This window comes from Gymnoscopelus microlampas, assembly GCF_963454915.1.
Source record: "Gymnoscopelus microlampas genome assembly, chromosome: 23".
NCBI lineage: Eukaryota > Metazoa > Chordata > Actinopteri > Myctophiformes > Myctophidae > Gymnoscopelus > Gymnoscopelus microlampas.
In genome coordinates this window covers 32,980,525-33,000,796 of record NC_139960.1, presented here as the reverse complement: position 1 = coordinate 33,000,796, position 20,272 = coordinate 32,980,525, and the positions used below count along the sequence as shown (strand labels likewise).

General features: G+C 40.9%; 1 protein-coding gene across 3 annotated transcripts in view; it reads left to right on the top strand.

Annotated features, from left to right (window-relative positions):
• Positions 1–1,840: 1,840 nt before the first annotated feature.
• The window catches only part of gsap (gamma-secretase activating protein), a 98,812-nt gene continuing 80,380 nt past the window's right edge, over positions 1,841–20,272 (top strand). For 2 of the 3 annotated variants that reach the window (XM_084049436.1, XM_084049438.1), the window contains exons 1-15: positions 1,841–2,411; positions 3,218–3,288; positions 5,292–5,348; positions 5,954–6,023; positions 7,610–7,657; positions 8,062–8,150; positions 12,138–12,207; positions 13,078–13,127; positions 13,745–13,855; positions 15,454–15,510; positions 15,726–15,772; positions 16,478–16,563; positions 17,716–17,793; positions 18,446–18,538; positions 19,054–19,146. In XM_084049436.1, coding sequence (XP_083905562.1) covers positions 2,255–2,411; positions 3,218–3,288; positions 5,292–5,348; positions 5,954–6,023; positions 7,610–7,657; positions 8,062–8,150; positions 12,138–12,207; positions 13,078–13,127; positions 13,745–13,855; positions 15,454–15,510; positions 15,726–15,772; positions 16,478–16,563; positions 17,716–17,793; positions 18,446–18,538; positions 19,054–19,146 — 1,177 coding nt within the window. In that variant the 5' untranslated portion in view covers positions 1,841–2,254. The remainder of the gene's footprint in view (positions 2,412–3,217; positions 3,289–5,291; positions 5,349–5,953; positions 6,024–7,609; positions 7,658–8,061; positions 8,151–12,137; positions 12,208–13,077; positions 13,128–13,744; positions 13,856–15,453; positions 15,511–15,725; positions 15,773–16,477; positions 16,564–17,715; positions 17,794–18,445; positions 18,539–19,053; positions 19,147–20,272) is intronic. The other variant, XM_084049437.1, reaches the window with a different exon arrangement.

Here is a 20,272-nt window from a genome sequence, read left to right as displayed (position 1 = left end):
ATGAAAAAGGTTTGAGAACCACTGTTCTCCGGAAGCACGTCATGGCACCGAAAATAGCGCGACGTGTTCTGATGTTGTAGATTGGCTATTTTCGGTTATTAGTTGTTTTGAGATCAAAGAGTATTTGTTCCATGAACATGAATGTCTCGGATATTTCATAAAAAGCCCCAATCTGTGATTGTTTCTCAAGTGGTTGGCTGCATGTAGAACAGCAGCAACACATAGGTTTTAGTATGATAATAACCTAAACATTATAGTTTTACATAATGTGTTAATTGTTCAGGAAACGAGGCACAAGTACGGGGCACTGTGTGTGTGTCTGTATGTGTGTGTGTACTTTTATGTTTCTCCTTAATGCCGTTTCACACATCGCAGATTAGGATGTGGCCTGACAATGTCATGAGATTTCATTTTTCTTTATTCTATGGTGGGCCTAAATTTAAAAAGAATATACGAAGAAATGGTACGTTTACTTTATTGGGGTATTTTCTATTTTTCAGTACTTATACCATATCATATTAACCAATTAAGCTCTGTATACTTTGGCAATTCAAAAATAGCTGATCTACAAGATCAGTTGTTTTTGAGAGATGTTGACACATTTAATGGGTCCTTTAACTTTTTGTTCTTTTTTTTTTTTCAACAATATGTTTATTTATTTTTCTTTCTTTTTTTCACAAAGTATTTCAACAACTTTTTGTTCTTTTAGTATGTTTTGATGCCAAATACTTTTGTACTTTTATGTTACAAATGTTTATTGTGAAACACAATTCTCAAGTAAAATTTTGAATACAGGACTTGTGGTAATACTATACTTTTATTCTAGGAAAACTTTGACATTTAAACACAGCAATGCATTGATTGCTGTGTTTAAATGCTGTGCTTCGCTGTTAGCCGGTGCACATGGTAATGGTCAATGGCTGTGTGCAAATTCAGATCAATTGCTCCAGCCACTGAGGAGAAGCGGGCAGAACCAATTTTGGCCTTTGACCACGCACGCACTACAGAGGTTTGTCAAATTATAGGAGGAAGGAAGGAAGGAAGGATGGATGGATGGATGGATGGATGGATGGATGGATGGATATGTATTTTAAATTAGATGTTATATTACAAATGAGGGCAAATTGAATGGTAATAGGTCTGATAATGATGTACCGTGCATGTTAGAATCATATAGCCTACAATTCACATTATTTCAAACCATTTTCCAAAGCATACATTCATTCATTCTTTATTCCTATGTAGTATCTACACTTTTGACTCATGTACTGGGTTTGAGTACTTTGTCCACCACACTGGTCACGTGTGTCAACGTGCATGTAGTAGCAGACACAGTCTATGGTAGCAGACAAAGGTAACACTACAGTACTGCACTGTTTGTTTATGCAAATCAGACAGTAGGCCATAATTTCCGTGTTTGCTCCACTGGGGTCAGGTGACTGTGAATGACAAAACACTCGCCCCAAAACACAGTCGCCCCGTGGCAAATCCGGCGACCTGGGAACGGTCGCCACCTATTCCTAAATGTAACCTCAGTAAAACTATGCCTAAACTAAACTTAACCTTATTCCTAAACGTAACCTCAGTAAGACGTTGCCAAAACCTAACCTTATTCCTAAACTTAACCTCAGTCAAACTATGCCAAAACCTAAACTTATTTCTAACCTTATCTTTAGTAAAACATACAAGAATACAAGAACCGCTGGGGGCGAGGGGTCCGAGAAAAATAATTGGGGCGAGCGTGTTTTGGGGCGATGCTTCTGGTTACCGACTGTGTCTGTCTGTGTGTGTGCCATCCATTCAGCGGGGCGGTGAGACATTCCATTCCGGTCGTAGTGACGCTTCTGTCGGCTTCACAATAGCCAAGCTCCCCGCTGGCCCTGGAGGAAGGAGGGACGACAGAGCAGAACAAATTAAACACACCAGCATGAATTGAAAACATTTCCGCGTGTTGTCATTGAACAAGGGACAGCACAAAGCAACAGATTTGGGTCAGTTCAAAGTAGACATTTCGTAAAAGTTGGAACTTTTACGAGCGTCTCTCTCTGTCACATGAGAGAGCTGTGACACTGCAAGGTGTCGCTTCTGCCTTGGTTGATACATTGTACCGTGGTGGCGACAATGTATCGACAATGACTAAAACAAGGAAGTTTAACTCAGACTTGAGTGATCAAACATTTAAATTGTATTTTATTTTATGATCAACACTTTATTGAGTGATCAAAACATTTTGATCACAGGGATACAGGGATAAATGCTGTTGGGAAAGAAAGACGTGGTCTTCTTAAGACAGGAGAACCACCAACGAGGTGGAACAGAATTCATGCTGAAGATCCAGCCGACTTTCGACCTACAGAGAGATGTGGTGACAGATCTCTGCAGGAAAGAAGCATCTGATGGCAGAGTGAAAGGTAAAAAAAAGTTTTTTTTAAACCCAGAGGGTCCCTGGACCCCACTTTGAGAACCACGACTGACCTAAACGTTAGCTGATAATCAGCACTAGCTGTAGAATACAACTCTCGTAAACGTATTTATGATTCTGACGTTTTCAATCTACGTCAGAATCATAATTATGTCTACGAGAGTTATATTCTACAGCTAAATCAGCACAATCTAACTGCATAGTAAGATGTCTCCTGCATTGCACGAAAAACACTATTAATTCAAGCTACATTATTATTATGTTTCAACTTCTGTTTGAAGCTGAAAAACCCCCCCCATAAATGTCCAAATGTCCAATATATGTCACGCAGATATGATGTCAGTCAGTATTGCTTTGTTTCCATTGAGTCGTGCTGCTATGTGTGCTATATGTGTTCAACATTATACAATGGGATGGGAATGTAGCCTACAACAGAGGAACTATCTGCTACCTTACAGGCGTCACACACACGCACGCACGCACGCACGCACGCACGCACACACACATTTTTGTTTAATATGTCAGGAGAAGAAATGGGAGAAATCACTCAAATTAGTAGCATTTACACTGACACTGTTCACAATGACTGGGTTGAAAGAGAACAAGGGATTGAATATTTTGTTCAAGGACAATTTGACACTTTGAGGCAGGACAGTCACTCAGCTTTGTAGCTACTGTAAGGCAGCCCGACCTGCCACCCACTACTGTCTGCTACACACCACTGCTGTGCATTCATTCATCCATCCATCACATATACAGTCAAATTAATGCCATTCTCATCTTGTGATCTTGTAGAATTTTCCGGATTGGTGGACACTCGCATCCTCAACATAGAAAGAGATGGAGGAGTCCTGTACTGTTGGAAGGTAAAGTTGTTGACATCTTCTTTTAATACAGATTATAATGGCTCATAAAATACATAATCTGGGTCTGGGGATGACCAGCAGGGCTATTGTTCTAATAAAAAAAAACAAAATAAAACATTTGAAATCTTGTTTGAAATGACCAAACCTGCCTACCGATGATTGATGTCACTGGTAGGCAGGTTTCTGAACTGTCCACAGCCCTCCTCTGAGACACAGTAGACACATGGTACCATAATATAATGAGCATTAGTTAGGACCAAGTACTGTATATGAAGATGGCTTGAAAATTGGTGAAGTGGTCTTTTATGTCATCGCCTGTATTTGATTGCTTTGTGTCACAATACCTGTAATTGTAATTGTGGGAAAATTTGAATATTTTGAAGCTTGTATGGGGGTCCCTGTGGCACAACATATTTTCAGATGGGGGGTCCGTGGCCAAATAGCCTATGTATTCATTATTATTATTATAAGTATTTAGTCTGGAATCAGTTTTGGTTCCAGTTGGCACCTTTATTCTTCTGTGTGTACATCAGTGTAGCTGCCCTTTTATCTTCAGGCTCACACGGTAATCAGTGGGGTCAGTGGGGTCGACCAGGGCAATCGGCAGGTCAAGTGTGTCATTTCACATGTCGTTGCTGCTGGTTGAAAACCTTGTATGTCCAAAACTGTTACTTTTCAGGAAATGAGGGGGAGAAAGAACCTGTGTTCCAATGGATCCAATGTAGTTATTATTCAGTCACGAGCCCTTGTTGATAATTTTCATTGGTTCAATATTTATAAAACGTACAAATGCATTAATTTTTTGAAGGTAGCAAAGAATAAAAGCAGATCTACAAGCTCACAACTTGCAGCAATGCGACACGCTGTAGGCTTGTAGATCGTTTTTTCCCCGCTACTTTTATATGACCCTCTTGCACAACGGTGCAGGGCATTCATTTACGGAAAAAACTCAAAAGGTTGAAATATGGAGGTACAAGGTTTCTGCCCCACCAGCAGCGATGTAGCATGGAGCCTCATGGTGACAGAGCCTGCATGGGAAAAACACTCATTGTTTGGTCTAGTCAGAGACGGATTAAGCCAGGGGTCATCACCACTTGTGATGGACATTTTCGTCAAACTTTGTTTTCGCCACAGACATACAAAATAATCAGAATCATCTTTATTGTCACATCACATGTTTACTGGTGTAAAACAGTGGGTGCAATTCGTTTTTGTGCAAGAAAGCTCCATCGTTTTTTGTTATTTCCATAAAAAGGGGGAAGAAGCGGGAGCAGGGGGAGCAAGGGGAAGAGAGAGAAATATCAATAAAAAACAACAATGTATCTACATATTTACACATAGTATATCTATCTGGTGTGGTATGTACCTGAGGTTAGACATAAGGATGCGTGACCATAGCAGAAGATTAAGATATATACTGTACATGATATGGACGTTCGTTAAGACGCAAGAATAATACATATCAGAGCGTTGTACTTGGGATTAAGGTGCAGAGTATCGGCGCGTGTCAGGTTCGACCTCATAGACCACATAAGGTAACTCACTGGTATATACAGTATAATCCACAAGTAGGTCCATGAGGAAGAGCAAAAAGTCCCAAGAAGTCTAGCCTGATGACAGGCGGTGATCATGGCTTCTTCAGCAGTCTAATGGTAGCTGGGTGGAAGCTGTTCATGCTGTTAAAAATGAGCGGTCAATGATATTATCAGAAACACATAGACATAGTCCTAAATGTATGGCCTCCTAATGTGCCATAGTGTCTATGCCAATGTGCTACACTTTATTAAAAATGACAGTATTTGTGCTATCTATGTGTCTAACCTATTCTAAAGAAAGCCTGGAGACTGGCAAGTCAGCCACTGTACTATATTAACACATTTCGTGCTGGTGCCCCTCAAGGACCCCTGGGGGTCCCCGGACGTCCGTACCCCACTTTTAGAACCACCGCTGTAGACCATAAATGCTCTTCTATTCTGTTCTAATGTTGTTTTGTGTTCGGATAGGGAACCACAGGAAACACCAGGATTGGAAAATATGACCCTAATACAAAACAGAACAAGGTACTCTCTCTCTCTCTCTCTCTCTCTCTCTCTCTCTCTCTCTCTCTCTCTCTCTCTCTCTCTCTCTCTCTCAATTCCTCTAAAGAGGAATGCACTTACAGGTTTTCTTGTGTGTTTTTTGTTCCTCCAAGAGTCAGCTTTTCTATTTTATAATGCTGAAGGGGAAATACAATATGTTTGTTCTGCCACACCCTGCCTGCCCTGCACATGTCTGTATGTATGTATATAGAATGTAACATTTGTCATACATATGTGATGTCTGTGTGTGTGTGTGTGTGTGTGTGTGTGTGTGTGTGTGTGTGTGTGTGTGTGTGTGTGTGTATTACTATACTTGAGAGGGCCAAATGAGTTATGCCTGATTCATACTTTAGTTGTCATGCACCGTAAAATGCCGATCTACAAACTCACGTCGTGTTGCGCTGTTGAGAGCTTGTAGGGTTAAAAATGAATGAATTTTGTTTTTTAAATGCCATTCATAAAATTGGCATACAAAATTGTTGGAGTAGTATAGTATTACAAAGAGGCGTGTGTGTGTGTGTGTGTGTGTGTGTGTGTGTGTGTGTGTGTGTGTGTGTGTGTGTGCGTGTGCGTGTGCTCCCCTACAGCTCCTGTATACATTTGACAAGCAGGTGTGTGTGAGCAGCTGCTCTGTTAACAAGGAGGAGACTCTGCTAGGTGAGTCCTTCAGACATTTACTCTCTAATCCAACTACTTTTCAACAGGCTTTTTTACACCTGAGGAGACCCATTTTAAATGTCAGCAGTTCAGTGAGAAAGCAGGCCTAACCTGAAACCATCTGGTCCACATCGTTTGTGTCAAAATTTGAAAATGCAATAAACACTGTGCCAGAAGACGGCTTGGTTAAGAACCTTGTCTGTGGTCCTCACTTACTTATACCAGTGCTTCTCAAATCTTTTCGTGCCAAGGATTGATATATATTTAGCTGCAGACCCCCATCTGAAAAGGTTTTGTGCCAGAGACCCCCAGAATAAAAGTTGTAAATTATTTCAATATTTTCAAATATTTTCAAAAATAGCAGATGTACAAGCTCGCAGCACGGCAGGAAGTGACGTGCTGTGATCTTGTATACAGTATCTGCTATTTTTGAATAGCCAACATATAAATGGATAAAGTGGTTAAAATGATTATAATGCTATGTTAACTACTTTAGCTCGGGACCCCTAGAACCCCCCCAAGGACCCCTGGGGTTTCCCGGACCCCACTTTGAGAACCAATGGCTTATAGGATCAGTTCCCACTAGATCAGTGATTCTCAAGATTTTTCATTTCAAGGAACCCCCGCAGTTTACTATGCATTAGGCCATGGACCCCCACAGGTCCATTTGGTACCATTTGTACACTCTCACAGTTAACCAATCATTAGCTGGGGACCCGCTCTAACCTCCTCCAGGACCCCTGGGGGTCGCCGTACCAAACTTTGAGAACTACTGTACTAGATAACATAGGGGAGAGTGGATCTGGTTTTCATAATAAATTATCCACCCAAGCAAATTTGTAAATAAACTTCAAACATCATGACTTAAAATAATTGATATAAATATTTTTGGAAATCTCTATGGGAAAAACGAATGGGCTTTTTTTTTTGTGGAACCACAGAATGGCCGCCAGTGCCGCCACTGCTATGCCCTATTGATCTCGCTGGGGAAATTCTGTCACCAAAGACAGCACAGCAGTTAAGATACAGGTTACAGGGCAAGAAAAAAGTTCGGTAGATTGGCAGACTTTTTTTTTTTTACAGTATACAGCATTGGTTCTCACAGTGGGGTCCGGGGACCCCCAGGGGTACTTGAGGGGGTTCCAGGGGGTCCCCAGCTAAATGATGGGTAGGAACCAAATGGACCCTTATGGGTCTGTAACTCTGAGAGCGTACAAATGGAACCAAATGGACCCTAACGGGTCCATTTGGTTCCATTTGTTCACTCTCAGAGTTAAATCTAACATTGATTTTACAATATAAATTGGGGTCCCAGGCATATAAATGCTATTAAATGGGGGTCCGTAGCCATAATGCATGTCAAACCGGGGGTCCTTGAAATTAAAATGGTTGAAAATCACTGCTAGAGCCATAAAAACATGTTCTCTTATGGGGGGTCCCTGGCATATATTTTCAAATGGGGGTCCGCGGGCTAATAAGTGTCAATTTGGGGGTCCTTGACATGAAAAAGTTTGAGAACCACTGCTATACAGCATAAACTATGTGATATGAGACAACACACTGTTGGTTTGCATGTTGTCTTTCAGCCGTCAGCCTGGCACAGAGGACTGGTGCAGGGGAGCGCTTCAAACCAGGTGACACACTCACTCACTCACTCACTCACTCACTCACACTTTCTCTCTCTTTCTAGCTCTCTCTCAAAAAGTCTCTAATTTCTTTGAGATACAGTGTGAGACCAGTGTTAATTTTGTCGACTAAGACTAAAAGACTAAAAGACTAAGGTTTTTTTTTTAAATTTGCTGTCAAAATTAACACTGTGTGAGACAGACGTGTTTGCTGTTCAGATAGTTTTTAATATAAACCAGTGCCTTTAGATATCTTGCCTGATGTTTCAGTTGACGTTAATTTGGCATGTTTAATTATCTAATATGTCACTGTATATTCATCACTCTGTTTGTCCATTTCTTTACCTAACCTTTCATTTCCTCTTTCTCTTCTTTGACTCTCTTTCTCGCTCTCTCTCTCTCTCTCCCTGTAGTATCAAAATGTCTGACTCTCCTCATAGAGATTTATCCCATCAACAACACGAGAGTCCTGAAGGCAGTAGACTGCAGGATCAGAGTGCAGGTATTTTGTGTGTGTGTGTGTGTGTGTGTGTGTGTGTGTGTGTGTGTGTGTGTGTGTGTGTGTGTGTGTGTGTGTGTGTGTGTGTGTGTGTGTGTGTGTGTGTGTGTGTGTGTGTGTGTGTGTGTGTTAGGGGCAGTGGTGGAAAAAGTACTCAAATTCTTTACTTAAGTAAAAGTACCAATACTGCAATATAAAAATACTCTGTTACAAGTAAAAGTCCAGAATAAAAAAAATACTTGAGTATAAGTACAAAAGTATTGGCATCAAAATGTACTTAAAGTACCAAAAGTAAAAGTACTAAATATTTGAAAATAGCAGATCTACAAGCTCACAACGCGTCGCGATGCGACGCGTTGTGAGCTTGTAGATCGGCTATTATAGCCTATGTATAAAATAGGGCTAAAGTGGTTAATGTATGTTTTATTATATCATAGTTTATATCTGAAAAGTAACTAGTAACTAAAGATTTCAAGTAAATGTAGTGGAGTAAAAGTACAATATTTGCCTCTGAGATGTAGTGGAGTAGAAGTAAAAGTATTGGAAATACTCAAGTAAAGTACAAACACCTCAAAATTGTACTTAAGTACAGTACTCAAGTAAATGTACTTAGTTACTTTCCACCACTGGTTAGGGGTAGTGTTTTTTTTAGAAGGCAGCGCCTGACTGGTAAAGGCTGTCTTGAAAAAGAGAACGCGAGCACTCGTCAGTTGAATAGTTCACACTTCACGTTTATCGCTTGCACGGTTCTGGCAGATACAGTGGCCCTCATTTATCAACGCAGCGTATAAACCGGCGTATATTTTTCCATATATTCGGCCGTACACCAACGTCGAAGTCACATTTATCAACGCATCCTACACATCTGATCCGAGCGTGCACTTGGTCCCAGCGTTGATAAATGTCACGGCTGAAACGAGCGTCATTTAAATAACACGCCCCTTAAATATTCTCAAAACGCCCCGATTTTACGACATGAAGACGAACCAGAATACGACCAAAGACATGAAAAGCCAATAAGAAACATAGGTTGCCCCCCCCCCCGCTGGCCTCGCCGCACACGCACAGGCCTTTCTCTCTTGCTCTCTCTTGCTCTCTCGCTCTCTCTCTCACACACACACACACACACACACACACACGCGCCCGCCCAACTTTGTCTTTCATGTCCGTGTCCGTAGCGTAGCGGTACATGAGACTCGGGCGGAATGCAGTGATTCCGTGCCGCCACGTTAATATTGGAGCGTCGGGTTTATATCCTTAACCCAGCCAGGTTGTGTAGGCTACATAACTCTCTATGACATAACTCCATAACATAGGACAAGCTACTGTAAGTTTGTAGACCTCACTGTCCATGAAAAGGTGGCCGGGAGTGAGTCCCGACCGCGGGACTCCGGCGCAAAAGCGCTCGTATATTTTTGAAAATAGCAGATCTACAAGCTCACAACGCGTCGCGATGCAACTGGCTTGTGAGCTTGTAGATCTGCTATTTTCAATACAGACAGATCTACAATCTTATCTGGATGACTGTTAAAGCAGTTTGTTTAAATTACTTTATAAAATTATATATTTTCACAGCAATTATTTATTAGTGTAGATATACACATTTAGGAGTGGATTATGTGTCCAGATGCTTGTCAGACAGTCAGACAATGGTGCTCCCCAGGTCTAGAATGGAATAAACGGGTGCAGCCAACGTCAACAACTGGTCTCGACCAGACGTGAGATTTCAGCCTACGGTAGGATGAAGCCCACGTCAGGATATATTGATAAATGCCGAAAGGTGCGGTGATTACGCCGTACGCTCATTATTCGGGCTGCACCGCGTTGATAAATGAGGGCCAGTATCTTTGAAAAGATCACAAGCACTCACTCTGTCCTTACAGGATCTCTTATTTATTGAAGCCCCAGCAGCAGATCACACACGGATGATTAAAGTTCTCAGTCGCCATGACTGATTTCAGTCATTTTGGATTCCATAGAAGCCAGCATGCCTTCTATGGCAGCACGTTGCGCAGCAAAAATAGCAGATCTACAAGCTCATAATACGTCGCGAGCTTGTAGACAGGCTATTCATTTAAGATTACAGCATTTAAAGTGGTCAAACTAGCAATATGTTCACAAGAATCTTCCATAAACTCTTAATAGTCTCGGATTGTTCATATAAAAGCAGGTTTAAAGCCTCAATCTGTGATTTCTTCACCTGGTTGGCAGTATGTAGAACAGCAAGAACAATAATACTAAAACATCATCACTTTACATATTGTGTATTTTTTTGGGTAATCTGTGTGTGTGTGTTGGAGGGGGGGGGGGGCTCCTTTCATAATGTTTCACAAATCGCACATTAGGACTTGGCTATATACAAACATTTCGAGAGATTGTATTAAGCTTTAATCCATGTGATCTGCATTTCTATAGTAAAGACACCCCGGTGCAGTCAGCGCTTCTGATGCCCTGCGTTTTTTTTAATGTCATCACAAGTATTGTAATACAAATGTGTGTGTGTGTGTATATATTAGTCCCCATCAAAGTCTATAAACAGGTTGATATTTCAGTTGTGCACCTTCCCCTGCTCACGGTTCAATTTATTTTGTACCGTCTTCCGTGGCAGGTCATGGGTTTTACTTCAGCCCTCTCTCTGCATCCGTAGATACAGTGTGAGATGTGTTGACATTTCACCGGTGAAATGGGTCATAGCGTCCATTCTGTAGATGGTCTTAAACCCATTGAGACCTGAAGCCGATTCTACATGTCTCCTATATCTCAGTTTTCTGAAAAATGTATGTTTCTATATTAGTGGTGCTCAATCTTTTTCATGTCAAGGACCCCCAAAATGATATGTATTTGGCCGCGGACCCCCATTAATATGTTGTTCCAGGGACCCCCAGAAGTAAAGATTTGAGTTAAAAATGTTTGCTTTAAAAGTATATATATTCAGAAGATTTGCACACATTTTCACGATTTTAAAAAAATAGCAGATCTACAAGCTCGTAGCGCGGCACTCGGTGCTGCGCTATGAGCTTGTATATCTGCTATTTTTGAATAGCCCAAAGTGTAAAATAATGCTTTTTAGCTCACATCTAAAAATGACACAGTTCCAGGTCTTAATGGGTTAAAATGTCTTGGATTTAAATAGCTGAAACACGGAGTGCACTGTGCTGTCTTAACCTTCTCTTGCTCTCACCATTTCCTGTTTGTTTGCATGCTTAATTTGGGAAGAACAAAACAAAACAGTTTATATAACAATAGGTGTTGGTTCTCAAAGTGGGGTCCCCTCAGTGGTCCTTGGGGTGGGGGGGTTCCATGGGGTCCCCAGCAATATTAATTAAGATAGCATCAAAATCAGTTAAACCTATGTATATACACATTGCCTTTTTGAAAATAGCGATCTACCCCACCGTTATATAACAAAGTCTAATACAGGGTCAAGTGGTTAGTCGATTATACAAGAGACAACAAAATGTGGGTCTCGTTTGGGAACTAGAGTAATGTCAACTCCACAGACGAATGAAAAACTGAAAAAGTACCATCTTTTAAACTTTAAAAGATGGCACTTTTTCCATTTAAAAATGTTCCTGGCTAAGTGCCAACCATTTTCCAAATTTTCCAAATGTTTGTTTGAAGAAACCACTGGATTCCATTGATTTCAATATATGGTATGAAAATCTACCTGCAGAGACTTGAAACTTGGTTGTGATAGATTAAATCAACACTCCAATGCGTAGTTATGCATTTTAAAGCACTGATGTGATTTGAGAATTCTAGCCGAAAGAGTCCCCCGAGAAAAGATTGGAGGAATCTTCAAACGTCTATGAAACATTAAGTAATGTTTTAATGAAAATCTAAAATAAATAAATTAACGGTCTAAATTACATTTATATATGATGAAAGCTGCGAATAGACAATGACATGTATTGACACCGATATGGTATTTTTTTTACAGAAATACTCATTCAGATACTGACTAGTGCTGCGCTGTGTTTTGTTTTCCAGTTTCTCTACCCAGAGACAGACAAGACCACAGTGATGGAGAGTCACTTACTGCTGCTAGCTGAGGATGGATGTGAGTCTCTCTCTTTTTCTCTTTCTCCCTGAATAATTATGAATAATAAATCCTTATCTGCTCTACTAACCTGTCTTTAAAGCTGCACTATGTAACTTTCCTCTTCTACGCCGGATTTGTACCCGGTTTCCTGCGCAAGTGATGACATTTTTGCCATTGAGCTAATAGAGCCTGCCTGCTTGCTCAGGGGATAAATTGATCCTGACCAGCAGGTCAACATTCATGCCAGATCATGTGTCTAGGTGAGATATGACCTTTGACACGATATAAATGTCGCCGAAGAGCAGGGACTGGGAGACAAAATACAACCACCCCAATTGTATAAGTTATATTGTATTAACTCACTGAGTACCAGAATTATTTCTGGCTATGTTGTCCCAGTGCCAGAGAAGTAAAAAAAAAAGTGCTTAGGAAGCGAGATACAGCCTTTTTCAGTTATAAATTAAACAAGGAGTGGATGGAGCTGCAAATCTTCAGATAATGATATCTTGTTGGTTCTGAACATTTATTTATTTATTTTTTTACTATTTTTTCAAAAACACGTGAAACACGTGATTGGCACGTTGCACCATAGCGGTAAAACGCGTGAAACACGCGATTGGCACGTTGCACCATAGCGGTAAAACGCGTGAAACACGTGAATAGCACTCAATGAGTTAACATATTCTACCATACAGATTGGACAACATTACATTTTATTCATTTTCAGGAAAGTTACATAGTGAGGCTTTTAAGTTCTCAGTATTTCTGCAACAGTCCTGTTGAATTAAGGTTTTTGTAGAAAGCGTATTTTGCTGCAACCGTGTGTGTGTGTGTGTGTGTGTGTGTGTGTGTGTGTGTGTGTGTGTGTGTGTGTGTGATTTGTTTCAGATGCGGATCAGTACCATGTTCTGCTGACTAAACAGGAGGGCTACAGAGTGGTAAGGCTTCTGTACACACCACTCGTTCTCAAAGTGCCAGTGGGGTCCTTGAGATTGTTCCAGGTGGTCCTCCCTGGAAAGATTACTAATATAGCTTAAAAAATGTGATCAACCACTTTAACACCTATATATATGTTGGCTATTTGAAAATAGCCGCGTTGTGAACTTGTAGATCGCTATTTTCAAACACATCTTGAAAATTCTTACTTGGAATATTTTTTGAAACATTTTAACAACTCAAATCTTGTAAGGGGCACATACTATTACAGATACAGGTAATATATTTAAGTGCTCAAAATTGTCTCTGTTTAATAACAGCAAAAACAACATCACTTTGACTTATACACATCGCACATTGTGCCTCGTTGTTTTTGTTGGAGTGAAATAACTCTAAACAATCCTTCTCTTTCTCTCTGTCATGTCCACAGTCTGCGTCACTGACCTTGTTGTGTGACTGACTGTGTGTGTGCGCGTGTTAATGTGATATAACCTATAACCATTATAAAAAAGGGACATATTTGTAACTAGTACTGGTGTGTGCGTGTGTGTGTGTGTGTGTGTGCGTGTGTGTGTGTGTGTGTGTGTGTGTGTGTGTGTGAGTATTGAATGGAAACTAGGTGATGGTGAATCCAGACCGTTTGTCTAAAGCAGTGGACAGAGTAGCAGAAGACATCAGCTGGGTGCAGTGGGATGGACACGCGCAAAGACTGTACTACCTCACACAAAAGGTAAAACACACACGTGGGCCGTGAGGATATTGCAAGTGGGCCCCCAAATAATTGGCAAAAAAATACGATTTGAATGATACCATAATAAAGAAAAAATGGATGCAACTGGGACATATCATCAGTGTTGTAGCCAGGGGTCATCGGGTGTTTCGGGTCTCGCAACATACAACATACACCCCCACCCAGGTGACCCAGCCAGAGTTGATCAAGCCCCGACTTACATCCCAGTAGCTATCCACGGTCAGTCCTATAGGGAAAGACAGGGCCACTCAGTCCGCTCCTCCGGAAGTACTCTGCCGGGACTCGGGGAGGCTCTGGCACGTGGAGGGACTAGGCTCTGTAGGTTGTCTCCTGGCCGGGCTCCTCCTTCGTCTCACCAGGTGCAGGACCTGAGCGCTGCACCAGCTCCGGTGCACCGCCCCGATCCAAACATTTCCTTCTGGCGTGATGGTTCCTTGGGTCGTGGTGGTACTGCAGGCTCCACTTGCGGATTGCTTGAATGGCCCTCCTAAAGGCCTCACCGTGGGTTTGTTGGGCTTCTTCCTCACGGAAGACACAGCCTGGGGTGCTAACCCATACTGATCCCGGGATGCCGTCTACATTCCGGCTGTCAACAGTCTCTACTGTGGTCACCAAACTATTCCTGGTTGTCACATAGTCTATTCCTATGATCCACTATAAATAGAATAACATTAATCTAAAACAAACAATATAAAACCTTGAAAAGTCATACTTTCACCAATAAATAGGAACTTGACATTGGTTCCATTGATCCCACAATCGATTGATTGATCATTAAAATAAACTTAAAAACTGTCCAGGGTGCTCACAAAAGCCTGAGTAGACGATAAAATTACACAATTTCTTTTTAAAGTGAAATATCCCTTTAAGTGATTTAACAGATTTTTATGCTATAGTAACACATTTTGCTGGGGACCCCCCTGGAAACCCCTTCAAGGACCCCTGGGGGTCCTCGGACCCCTCTTTGGGAACCAGTGGTGTATATAGAACAAGCTTCTGTTCACAGTTAACCAGTACATTGACCAATGAGAGATGCTGGTGTCACAGCCATGTGATTCAACAAGGTCATAGCAATTATGTCAACCACTTTAATCCATTAAGACGCATCTGTCTCATTTTAAGATTTCTTTGGCTATATAAAAAAAGCAGATACTAGACCATACCCGGTCGACGCATCCGTGGGGGGATATGCGCACATGATCTGGCAACCCGGGAGGCAGTTCGTCCCATAGCCCGGCAGCCCCGTAACCATGGCGACAGTGTTTGACACAAAAACGCTAATAAGAAGCTGAGATTTGGTGAAATTGAAAAACGGGCTTCACAGTTAAGTTCAGATGGTAATGGTCAATGGCTGTGTGCAAAATCAGAGCAATTGCTCCAGCCACTGAGGAGAACCGGGTAGCTTCACGTACTCACCTACTCACCACTACAGACAGAGGTTACTAGAATTATAGTAGGATACAAGCTCCTAGCACGGCACTCTATGTGTGATAATGAGCTATAAAGTGAAATATATTGGTATTATATGTGATAATGTGAACCTATAATATTATTATTATTATTATGTGAACCTACAGGACAAATATATGCTACGAGCGGTCCAGTTCTACCCCACCCATAACTGTGAGACTGTGGTAAGACATCCAACATATCATGAATTGTTTTAAACTTTTTTATAATATTATTATTATTATATTAAATTTTTTTTATAATATACAGTATATTATTAGATTTTATGATTATGATTATATTATTTGATTTGACTAAAATACGTTCATTGTGATGTTTTACAAATTGAAAATGTTGTAAAATATACATTTCTGTGAGTAAATTTGTGTTGTTTTAACAGTTTGAGCTGACAATAGAGCTGCCCCCAAATCCCTTCCCTTCAATGAGGTGAGACAATTAGCTGTTGGCATAGAGCAGTGATTCTCCACCTTTTCAGGCTGTGACCCCCAGAAATAATCATATTTGAACCTGGGACCTCCCAAAATAATCATATTTGAACCTGGGACCTCCCAAAATAATCATATTTGAACTGGGGACCCCCCACCCTAACAAGCACTTGGAATTGTAGGCATTACATTTAGTTTGACTTGGTTCCACAGATAACATATTGTGAAAATAGTTGTGTTGTGAGGCGTTGTCAGCTTGTTGTTCGGGTATTTAAAAAAAATATATTATTTGACAATTTGGCCAATGTTTGACCAGTTTTTATTATAGTATATAGTATAATTTGTTGATTACTTTTCTAAAATATATATCATTTCTTTTAAGGTATTAAAAAGGTCTCAAAAGTCCTTAAATTGTCACTTCACTGTCATGTGGGGACCCCCCCAAAATCATGTGGGGTCCACGGGGACTCCCCTGGGGGAAAAAAATGTTTAAATATGGAGTTACAAGGTTTCTGCTCACCCATCATTTTCTTGATGGGTGTGTGTGTGTGTGTGTGTGTGTGTGTGTGTGTGTGTGTGTGTGTGTGTGTGTGTGTGTGTGTGTGTGTGTGTGTGTGTGTGTGTGTGTGTGTGTGTGTGTGTGTGTGCATGTAGCTTATTATTGTCTACACTTATTTAGCTTTGTATACTTGTGTTTGTCTACTAGGTTTGTGAATGTGGGCTTTGATCATTACCACCAGGAGAGAGCAGAGCATGAGCTGGTTAGGATGGAGGTGTTTACTAATACTATAGGTAACACACACACACACACACACACACACACACACACACACACACACACACACACACACACACACACACACACACACACACACACACACACACACACACACACACACACACACACACACACACACAAAGCCTTCATAATAATAATAATAATATTTTTTCATTTATCTCATACTTTTCCCTCTGTCTTTGACATTGCCTGTGCCTGAAAACAAGAGAGTAAGTGAAGGTCATGCTAAATTCAATTACAATACAAATGAGGGAATCACATAATCAACTTGATCAACCACACTTTTAAATACCAAAAAGCTTGCCTTCATGAAATACTAGCTGTTATATACATAAATGACAATATGATATATGATATGACCTGATCTATTGAAATGTGCTGAGTCAGTTGCTAAACAAGATTTTGCATCAATAAAAACAGGTGACACAAGAAGCTAGTGAGTTTGTCAATGGCACCAAGTCAGGTGTTTATTTGCTTATTTAAAGACAGAACTTGCCCTTTTTAGGGTACACTCATGAGCTTTTAGCAGAAAGGACAATTGATAGATTCACGTGATGAGGAAATTGAAGGCATGTTAAATATGAATATCATGATTTGTTTTACTGTAAACATACCAAGGGTCCCAATCATATGTGATTTGATGTCATGTATGATATACTGTACGTTGTGGCTAAATCAAAACCAATGTAAATATACATGTAAGAGCCTAAACAAAAATAATAACTACTTCTTTGATCTTTATGTAAATAGTATTACATTTCTTGATTTGAATTATTTGTCTCAATTAATGCTTCCACTACAATGCCTAATAATTATACAGTGATGCCCACCTACGCCCTGTCTTTATTTTCAATAAACACATGGCTCGCTAACTGAGCTAAAATACTCTAGTAAAGTAAATATAAAACCGAAACCAAACTAAGTTACGTGGTTCTCAAAGTGGGGTCCAGGGACCCTCAGGCTTCCTAGAGGGTGTTCCAAATGGAACCTTACAGGTCTGTAACTCTTGAGAGTGTACAAAGTAAGGTTCCATTTGTACATTATGGGGGTGTTTGAAATGAAAAGGTTTCAGAGCCACTGAACCAGTAAAAAAACAGAAGTGTCTTTTGACGTAGGTAACAGCACCCTCTTGTGGATGTTTACAGGAAGTATGTGTGTGTGCTACAGCCAGCCTCCAAATGACAACCAGGAGCTAACCTACACCATTGTCCTGGTTCACAAAGGTAGGTGTGTGTGTGTGTGTGTGTGTGTGTGTGTGTGTGTGTGTGTGTGTGTGTGTGTGTGTGTGTGTGTGTGTGTGTGTGTGTGTGTGTGTGTGTGTGTGTGTGTGTGTGTGTGTGTGTGTGTGTGTGTGTGTGTGTGTGTGTGTGTGTGCTAAAATACACACGCATAAAATACACACACATACGCACGCGCGTGCGTGCGTATGTGTTTTATGTTGGTTTATGGTTAAATATTATTCGGGGAGTTTACAATTAGGAAGAATTCAGGTTGGGGTTTAAGATTAGGCATTTAGAGGTTAGGTTTAGTGGTCAGGTTTAGGATTAAGCATTTAGAGGTTAGGTTTAGGGGTCGGGGATGGAGTTGTGCCTTATTTATACTTATTATATATATGGCCGCCCGCAGCTACGCATACTATTGTATGTGTCAATCACCCGAAATAGCATTTGTCCAATCATACGGTTCACTGCAGCTCAACAGTCAATGTGAGAGGTGGTCAGGAGATATCTGAGGACTGTGTGTGTGTGTGTGTGTGTGTGTGTGTGTGTGTGTGTGTGTGTGTGTGTGTGTGTGTGTGTGTGTGTGTGTGTGTGTGTGTGTGTGTGTGTGTGTGTGTGTGTGTGTGTGTGTGTGTGTGTGTGTGTGTGTGTGTAGGTTGCAGTAAGACCTTCAGAGTAGCTCTGAACAACATCAGCCCCCATCAGACAGAGACACACCCCCAGCTTCATCCTCTCTTTCTCCCCATGGGTTTGTGCACACACACACACACACACACACACACACACACACACACACACACACACACACACACACACACACACACACACATTATTTCATTTTGATGTGCACAAGAAGCGCATGCATAATTAACTCGCAGAGGGCAAAAAAACACATTGATGTTTTACCAAAGGCTTATATTTCATAAGTTTGGCTGTAATTAAACAAATGTCCATGTAAAGATCAAATGGCCAGCATTATTTAAAAAAACATTTTTAACAGTTTTTCAAATTTCATTAATGAACACAATATCTGGAATATCCTGCAATGAACCGACATCTGCGTCATTGTGATGAAACCAGTCTGAGACCAGATCAGGCGCTCAATCAGGTCTTATAATATAGAACTGTACATTGAGCAGTTATATCTATATATCTATATCTATATCTATATCTATATCTATATAAATGAGTGGCTGCAAACGCACGCATGCACACAGTCACACAGTCACACACAGCCCCCTGACAGACTGGTGTGTTTTACAGGGTTCTACATGCTGGTGTGTGTATCTGGGTGTTTCCTTCACTGCATCAACAGCAGACAACAGGAGATGCTCTGTCACTCTCTCTTCCTGTCCGGTAAGACTCCCTTCCTTCTATGTCACTGTATACACACACGCTGTACATGACGTACACTAACGTTGTATGTCAGGGAGAGGTACATCATAATTAAAAAAGAAAACTCATACAAAAAAGCCCAAAATAGCAACAACCTCACAATGCGTTGCAGTGTGATGCATTGTGAGTTTGTAGATTGTCTATTTCCGCTATTTAAAAAAATAATTCTGGGTTTCCCAGAACTCAGGGTTAGTTCCACCTCCTGAGCAGGCCCCAAACCTTATGAGAAATCGTCAAATCGAGTCTCCATATGGAGACAAATCCAGAACCTGTCTAATAGAAACAAAACCAGGAGACCTGGTTATGCCAGACCCAGAAGGAACAAATTCCTAGTAGGCAACACACCTACAAACCACTTTATAAGTTAAAAGTATAAATCATTTTAGGCATTTTGTGTGTGTGTGTGTGTGTGTGTGTGTAGCATTTTGTGTATAGTGGTATTTGGTTGTAGATTTGTGTATAGGCTAGACCATCAAACCTTCCAGTCTGATTACATTCACCTGTCCCTTGTCAGTCATTGCACAGAATTCGGGCAGAAGGGCTTTGAATCCAGCATTTCATACATTTAGGTAATTTACTATGCTGCTTGTGTAGTAATAAACCTCTGAAATAATAACAACAAAATTGCCTAAATGTATTCCAGCGGACAACAGCAATAAGTTTTAAATGAATTTAATGCAATCAACTACAAAAAAGCCATGTTACTGTATACATAAAACTTATGTGAACTTAGTAGCCCGCTATCGGGACTCTCCTGGCTGCCGTAGAGGCCTAAATTAACCCCAAAAACTAAGATGGCGCCGGGGCTAAGAGCAATAGCCTACATCCGTGATGTAGCCTAAACCAAAAAAAAACAGCAACCTCCTGGGTCTAGAGCCCAAAAGACAGCGGGTAATAATGAACCACACAACCACAATTACAACAAGTACATATCCTGTACAGTTACACGCCACATGTTTAAACCAGTTGAATTAAAGGTAATTCAATGTTTGTTAGTGTCCCCATTCACTGCTGGTTCAAATGGTAGCAAGTCCAGACCTGCTCTGTTGCCCCTGGTGGTTGAAATCTGAAGCGTTCCTGAATGGCT